This window comes from Ammospiza nelsoni, chromosome 3 (assembly GCF_027579445.1).
Source record: "Ammospiza nelsoni isolate bAmmNel1 chromosome 3, bAmmNel1.pri, whole genome shotgun sequence".
NCBI classification, from domain to species: Eukaryota; Metazoa; Chordata; class Aves; order Passeriformes; family Passerellidae; genus Ammospiza; species Ammospiza nelsoni.
Window position 1 is genome coordinate 84,696,497 of NC_080635.1, and position 8,098 is coordinate 84,704,594.

The following is an 8,098-nucleotide window of genomic DNA, read 5'->3' on the forward strand; positions in this document are numbered from 1 at the left end:
TTACATTTATATTTTGGGTGTCTCACTGAAAAGTCTTCCATATTCAGCCCTCTATTTTTCTGCTAAGTTTTCCCAGCTAGCTGTTCTTTGTTGCTTTTAATTTACTAAATAATATTTTCTTCAAATAATTTCTATTTCTCCTTTACTCAGATATTCTTTTGTTAACTAATTGCGAATTCTAGATAAAAATTGCCAAATAGAATCTTAAACTTCATCTTGGCAACCGCTGCAGAGCTCATGTGTTCTTCAACTTGAATTTCTTTAGAAGTTCTTACTTTCACTATAGGAGCAATGAGACCTATAGATGTTCTCTGGGTACCACTTTAAAGATCAGCCTTTTCTTTCTGTCTCTGCTTTTGTCTATGTTTTCGTCCTATTATGATTCAATTGTTGCAACATCCTTTCCTCTGACCTTTGCAAATTCAATATTTCTTTGCTCTCATCTAGATTCAGTTCTTGCTTCAAAGGTAATTTCCTGCCCTATCATTTTGTCCATCTTTTACATTCCCCCACTGGCTCTCATGTTAAGTATGTCTTTGAGCTCAGACAGAACCTCTGACAGATCTAGCTTTCATCTCAATCTTGTTAGTATCACAGATTTAACTTAGTGGTTCACCTACCTACTTCAAAATTGAACTTTAAGCATTTCTCTTCCTGCCTTTAGTCATCATCAGGGCCCAATGCTGCTGCATTTCTCAAGTCAGAAATTTCGATCTTTAGTTTCTCCTTCTCATTTATCCTGCAAAGAGCCAGTGTTACCTTTTAGTTTTTACATCTAGCTCTGTCAGTTGAGGAACACAGCAAATGCTGACATACCTGTACGATAATACTCTTGTAATTTACTGCCTCATCTCATTTCTCATATTGCTCATCCACCAATAAGTCTTTCTCTTCAGCCCTTTATTTTACTAAACTCTGATCTAAGAGTTGTTCTGTCAGTCCTAGGCTAAACTGATTTGTTTGTGTGCCAGCGCAGCTCCTTACAACACGCTGATCCATATGTTGACAAGTAGGCCTTACCAGGAGGTCACATTCTCAGAGAAATGGGAGTCCCTATTAGGTGTGCTCCGTAATAGGGCACTCCCCTAGCTGGATACAGGCTAGCCAGTGTGTGTTGAGAAGTCTGCTCTGTCTGGCCTGACCATCAGATGATGCTGACAGTGTGAGTTCCATTAGTATCCAGCTGGGTTTTGATTACAGCTGTTCCGGTCCAAACTCCCTACAATTACAAATTTTCGTGCTGCTTTTATACTTTCAGGTAACTTTATTTCAAAAGTCTCTTTGAAGTTTTTCACCAAATTGCAGAATGGATGAGATTGAAAAAGGCCTCTAGATATCATCTAGTCCAACCCCCTTGCTCAAGCAGGATTGGGTTCATATCTTTTGAATACCTCCAAAGATGAAAACTCTAGGAAATCTGTTCAGTCACCCTTAGGGTAAAAAAGTGTTTCCTGATGTTCAGTCAGCACTTCCTGTGTTTCAGTACATGCCCATTGCCTGTGTCACTGGGCATCACTGGCAAGAGCCTGACTCCACCCTGTTTTTACTGTCCCTTCAGATATCTATAGACACTGATAAGCCTTTTCTTCCCTGGGCTCTCTCAGCCCTTCTGCATAGGAGAGATGCCCCAATGGCAGCTTCCATGTGGCCCTTTGCTGGATTGTCTCCTGCATGCCTATGTTTCTCTTGTACTGAGAATCTCAGAACTGGACTGCACTGCAGGTGTGGCCATGCCAGTGCTGAGTAAAGGAGATCACCTCCCCTGATCTGTTGTCAGTACTTTGCCTAATGCAGCTTATGATATAGTTTGCTTTCTTTGCATAGGCTCATCTATAGCTGTTGAATTAAGCTAATGGTTGTATTCCACTCTTAACGTGTTTGGTTGGGGCTTGATGATAGTCTTACTTTTTAACATCCTTCAGGCATGTAACCAATAAATGTATACAGACAGTATTTACACTCACAGTGGTATCTTAGCAGGTGATGGTGTTTAGACCATTTTCTAAGGTTGACATTAAAATTTCCTGTTAAGTCTTCATTGTTAATGGCACCAATTACTGTTTTTTACTCAGATTTCCAGATTTACTGGGCCCAGTAATTGACATAGTTCTTTATCCTATTTTGAATTCTTTCCTAACTCTGATTATAAACTCAGTACTAACCCTTTCCAAGAAAAAGCCCATAATGAGTAAAGAACTAATATTTGTCTGTTCACTGTTAGTAATATCTCTCATATTAAACCTATAAGAAATACCTGATCCTCTGAACAGTGTACTAGTATACTAAACCTTTCTGATACTTGATATGTTTGTTTTCAAAAGCACAGATTTTTGCATCTGCCCAATCTGTTAGTTGTTTTCCATCATTAGGTCTGTTTGTTGGTTTTATCTTACTTCTGCACAAACAGGGTCCATGTGGTTGCTTAGTTTTCTCGGCCTCCATTTAAGCAATAAGAATTCTATTACAGTTTGGACAGCTGATCCCAGCTGGGTAAAGGGATATCCCACAGGGTCATACTCAGTATATAAACCTGGGGGAAAGCTGCCTAGGGGGCCACTGCTTGGGAACAGGCTGAGCATAATTTGGTTAGTGGTGAGCAATTGCCATTCTTTGCATTGCCTGCTTATCTTGGGTTTTATTTCTCTCTCTTCTTGTTATTTTCCTTTTCCTTACATTTTAATTTAAAAATATTGTTTTATTTAGATTATTTTAATGTTCTTATCCCAACCCATGAGTCCATGAGTTTTCTTACTTTTAGCCCTCCATTTCTCTTTCACATCCCACTAAGGGGGCAGAGAGTGAAATTACTGACAAATTACACTCAAATTACTGACAATTAGCAAAATTTGCAAAGTGGGTGCTTAGCAATCTCATCACTAACCTCAAGTACATGAAACTTGTTTTGGTTTTATTGCTGTGTCCATGGCCAAAAGCAGCACATCTTCTGCAAGATATTCAGCATCAGGCTGATGGCTGGGGGATATATGCATCTATGCCAGTAAAATTAAATTTGGGGCCCACAGCTGAACTGTGTTCCAACTTAGAGCTGGGTTTTGAAAGTATCATAAGCTTAAGCCAAAATTATTACAAATGCCTTCTTCTCCAAAATCCAGTCTTGTAAACAGCCTATGGCTTTACTAATATTTTATAAGCTCACATTAGAATGTGAAACTAGTAGCTGCTATAGCTACTAGTAAATTAAACAGTGTGAAGGCACGAGGCCAAGCACTGTAACTCATTTACTTATGTGGTTGTGTTGTTAGAAACTGCCTTGACATTATTCTCACCTTGCACTTTCCCAAATAATTCCAAGATGTAGTTTAGTTCTTATTCCACTATAGGAACCAGTAGGCAGTTTGCATGTGGCTGATCTCTCTGGTCAGTGTTTATGGTATGTATGTGGCCAGTCTGTGCCAGCTGGCCTTGTAGTCAAAAACTGGCACTCTTAACTGAGTCACAGAAGAGTAGGCAATGTATCTGTTCTACAGCAACTTCATAGAAAATGCTTTTATTACGCGGTAAATGCGCCATAATTAAAAATAGTTTTGTTGCTCTTTCATTCACTCTGGGACTGTAATGTAGCACACCCAAGAGGCCATAAATTCACTCTACTTTAAACCCCACTAAGTCTTTTATCTGTAGCAGGGGTCCTTCACAAAATCTGCAAATCATTATGGTATGTAAAGATAAATGAACTGGAAAGATATTGTGGTCATAGAAGTTTGTCATCAAACACGTGCCATACCTGTGTATGCTGGAGTATTGAATATATATGCTGGCTACTAATTTGCCTTCAACCAAAATTTCTATATTTTCTGTTTTGACCACTGTGTTTGTGGAAGTGTGTATTCAAACAGCAATAACAAATAAGGATTTTCCACAATGTAGTTTGTTTTTCTTGTAGTATGCATACTCATGAATCTCAATGATCTTAGTATCATATGCTGTATGTAGCACTGTAGCACCATCTTGTGTGAGCTGCAAATGTCGTTTATGTCTGTGCTTTCAGGGATCTTCATGTGGAATATAAGAATTTTATTTAAAACCCTTCTGTGTAAAACTGAAATTGGGAAATGAGAACACAGAATAGATCCTCCTTACAATCTATGTGGTGGATTTTGTAACAGTGCATTCATGTAAGGTGCCTTATTATTAGGATGATCCATATAAATATGAGATGCTGAACTCTTGAGGCAAGAAATATGCATTCTGTCTGCATTGTGCTACAAAACTACAGAACTGAAATCTTTATGAGAAACAAAATGAAACAAAACTATAGTATGAGAAAAGGCTGCTAGGGAAAATTAAGTAGGAATGGCTATGAAAGAGCTGATAGGAATAAAGCTGAAAAATGCATTTAAATGATTGCAGGTAGCTAATGGGGCAAGGACATAGAACTGGGTGTTCATATTCAGCTGTAGTGCTTTGAGTTTTCTCTATGTTTGGAAAGATGCACATGTATAGGGACAAGAGAAACACATAAAACAGTTTTGTTCCTATGACAGAGCAAACAATAATTGGAGGCATGGTTGTAGTGCATTGAATGCACTCCTACCCTTCGATATCTCACATATAGATGTTTTTCCACCTTTTCAAGCTCAATTTGTGTCGTGTTTCCTTTCATTTTTCCTCCTGCTTTTACAGAGCCAATTTCAGAATACTCAGCAGTTTGTATAAGAGGAATTATAGTCTTAGTGCAGATTCAGTCATGGAGGTGATAAATATTAGTTACTTACCATTGCTGTGAGTCCAGCATGTCATAGTGGTCTTGACAGCTCTTTTTCTTTTTGAGAATAAGATCTCACCTCACTTTTAGCACTTTCAGTCTTTTCTTTTGCTCTGTCAAACATCTACTTTTTCCATATATATTTTGGGCAGTTTTAAATATATAGTATCTCCAATTCTCTTTGAATGATTATTCATTTACATGATAAAAACACATAGATTTAAGAACTCAAAGCATAGGAAATTTTTGTCTTCATTGTAGCATATAAATGCACTTAACCCATGTGTACTACCTGAATGTGGCACAGGGGTAAAACACACCCCTTCTTCCTTTTTATATGGAACTGAGTCATAACTGTTTTCATGCCACAGCACCTAAAGAGTCCTGGGCTACAGTATTTTCTGACTATTCTTCAGTTAGTGCTAGGAGTAAAAAGTTGATGTTCTACTTCATACTTTTTCTATGATTTCCTCAATCAAAATATCTAGCTTCAAACTAAACTGTGCATGAGAGCACATCATATCATCCCAACTGCATCAAATGCTTGAATTCTCGGAGGAAAATTGTGTAATTGCTGAATATTTGGTCTGTCAGGGTTTCAGTGGTGACAGTAAAAGATATGTTTAGAAAAGCTGCAATATGCCTTTTTGGTAGGAGTAACTGGTGGAGATATGGACCTGATAAATTTGGTTTTATTTTCACAGTAAAAGAAACAGTGTTGTATGACTTTCAGTCATGACTGTAGATATCAGGAGAGAGATACTGTGTGATCAAGAAAGATGGCACTTGACTTCTCTGCAATCAAATCTCTCCCAGCTCATGGCTAAATAATTTTCTATTAGTCTTTGGTGATTGCTAAAAATGCAGATCATGAAGAGAAAGCACTCACCTGTAGAATGAACATATATATTGACAGCTGTGGGGGGAAAAAACCCTGTGCTCTTTGTGCATTTGTGGTCCATTGTTCTTCTCTGTCCTCTTTGGCTACAGTTTGTGTTTGTGAGCCTTAGGGAAAAAAATTTTTCCTCTTCCTTTTGAAATGATAAAAACAACCAGAAGAAAAAAAAAAAATCTGTGGGTATCAGTTGCTGAAGACAGACTGCAAAAAAACAACCAAAAAAAGTTGTATCAATGCTTCTCTCACCACACTTTCTAGCTCTCTGCTGGCAGTGTATAAACTAGTGAGAGGTTGGGTTTCCCCTTTTGCAACAGTTTTGACAGCAAGAAGGTGCAGCTAATTCTAAAAGCCTTTAATCTGGCATGCTTGATCATGTATGCAGCCATCACGTCCATATGAGCAATACACCCTAAAATCTCTCTATCTGACTGTGTAAACATTGCTTCCTCTTAACTAATCTTCCATTTTACCTTCCATTTTTCACTTTTAGATTCACTCGTGAGAGATTTAAGTGTTTTCTAAATCAACATTAATCTAAAGCAACTACCTCCTATATCTCAGACAGTTAAAGGAATCGAGCAAAAACATTTATTGTTAAATTGAAGATACTCAGATTTAAAGTTCAGTGGTACTAAACATTGGCTAAATGATAAATATTGGCTGAAATTTTCTACAGGAATGGACAATAGTATGCAAGATTTTGATAGTTTTTAAATTAGTTTAGAAGCCTTATGGCATGATTCCAACCCCAGCTGAGAACTGAAAGAGTTATGTAAGAGACTGGTGCAAGGAGAATAAAAGCCATTTGTATATGTGGTCATAAATACCCCATACAAACCAAGTCACTTCCAGTACATCAAACATAATCAGTTCTTTCCACTGGCACATTTACTGGGTTCTGTTTAACATCTGAGATACACCAAAATCCCAACACCAAAATCCCAGACACTGCAAAACCTATGGAACAAGAAGGGAAGTGCTATGGATATTTTGTATTTTGCCATCCTATATCCTGAGTTTTGATTAAAAAATCAAATTTTCTCCTTTGAGTTTTGCCGTTTCCATGAAGAAGCTGTCACAGAGAACACAAACAAAAACTCAAACCTGGGCAGTGGCTCTGATAGCAGCCATTCAGGAAACATTTGTGCTTTCCTCAACACACCACCTTTGTTCCCACTTTCTCTGACCATATGAGGCATACAGAAAACTGGCTGATCTTTACTTTGTATAGAGCATTATTTTATTAAATAGACTGTGCTGATAGGCTGGAATCCAAATTTCACTTACCTAAGATTATAGTGGAAACAGAGGGGATTTTTCATCAGTGGTTTATATGTCCATAGAGATTATTTTAGTATTTTTGTCATCCTTTTCTATTATCATCTAAGAATATTCTATTTAAGAACTTAGTGTGTGTGTTGACACTAAGAATTTACTTTTAGTAATTTCCTTTTTATTTAATTTCTTTTATTTCAGATAACTCTGGGAGTGATCCAGTTGAAGTGACAGCACTTTATTCATTTGAAGGACAACAGCCAGGTGACTTGACTTTCAAAGCTGGAGACAGAATCACAGTGACAACTAAAACAAATTCCCAGTTTGATTGGTGGGAAGGAACAATAGGAGGAAAAACTGGCATCTTTCCAGCCAATTATGTTGCCATAAGTAACAACTAAATTTGTACAGAATAAAATGTTGAGGCAGTAATATATTTACACTGAAAAATATATTTTAACTTTTCATATTTTATTAAAATGAGATTTTAGATCAATACTAGTCTAACAAGAAAAGATTAAATGCTTTATATGAGCATAACTTTCCCTTACATTTATTTCTTAAGTAAACAGTAGGTGATAGTCAATTTATGAGAATTTTGTTTTTGAGCAAGTTGCCCCAAAAAGTAATCCAATTTGTGTATAATTTCAATTCTGTCTTGCTATATGGATTATTTTCTACCTGAGGGAAAAATTGGAAACAGTTTAGAATTAGATATGCTGAAAAAAAGTTTATTTCTATTAAATTGTAATTTATGGTCTCTTTCCTTAATAAATGCTCTTAAAATTGCTTCAAAATATGTCTGAGTTCTTTACTTATTAAATACAGGTGTTTTTCCACAGGTATGGCAGTTAAAAGTGACTTACTACTTGGTTTTAAAAATCACTCTAGATATTGCAGTTTTTTAGTAACTACTTAAGGTCTGGTCTCTAGTTTTTCTTATTGTTAGGCACACAAAGACCTTTTTGAAAACAACTCTGTGACAGTTAAGCAGTTCAGCTTCTTTGATAGCTTGTCTTCTATTGTGCTTTGGAGAATTTGAGCACTTCTGAAAGTTTGTTTGGTAAAATGCATGAATAGTCCCTCAGAAAACACAGAGGCTTGTCCTTGATTCCTGTAGGAACTTGTTCCACAGATCTCTCTCTCTCCACAAGATAGAGAAATTTCTTGTTCACAGGTGAGCCTAAATTCTTCCTGCT

At 36.9% G+C, this 8,098-nt stretch overlaps 1 protein-coding gene across 2 annotated transcripts in view; it reads left to right on the plus strand.

The window, feature by feature from the left end:
• Positions 1 to 7,696, plus strand: part of SH3YL1 (SH3 and SYLF domain containing 1) — a 45,261-nt gene extending 37,565 nt beyond the window's left edge. For both annotated transcript variants that reach the window (XM_059468090.1, XM_059468091.1), the window contains exon 10: positions 7,101 to 7,696. In XM_059468090.1, the coding sequence (XP_059324073.1) occupies positions 7,101 to 7,300 (200 nt within the window). In that variant the 3' untranslated portion in view covers positions 7,301 to 7,696. The remainder of the gene's footprint in view (positions 1 to 7,100) is intronic.
• Positions 7,697 to 8,098: the final 402 nt, after the last annotated feature.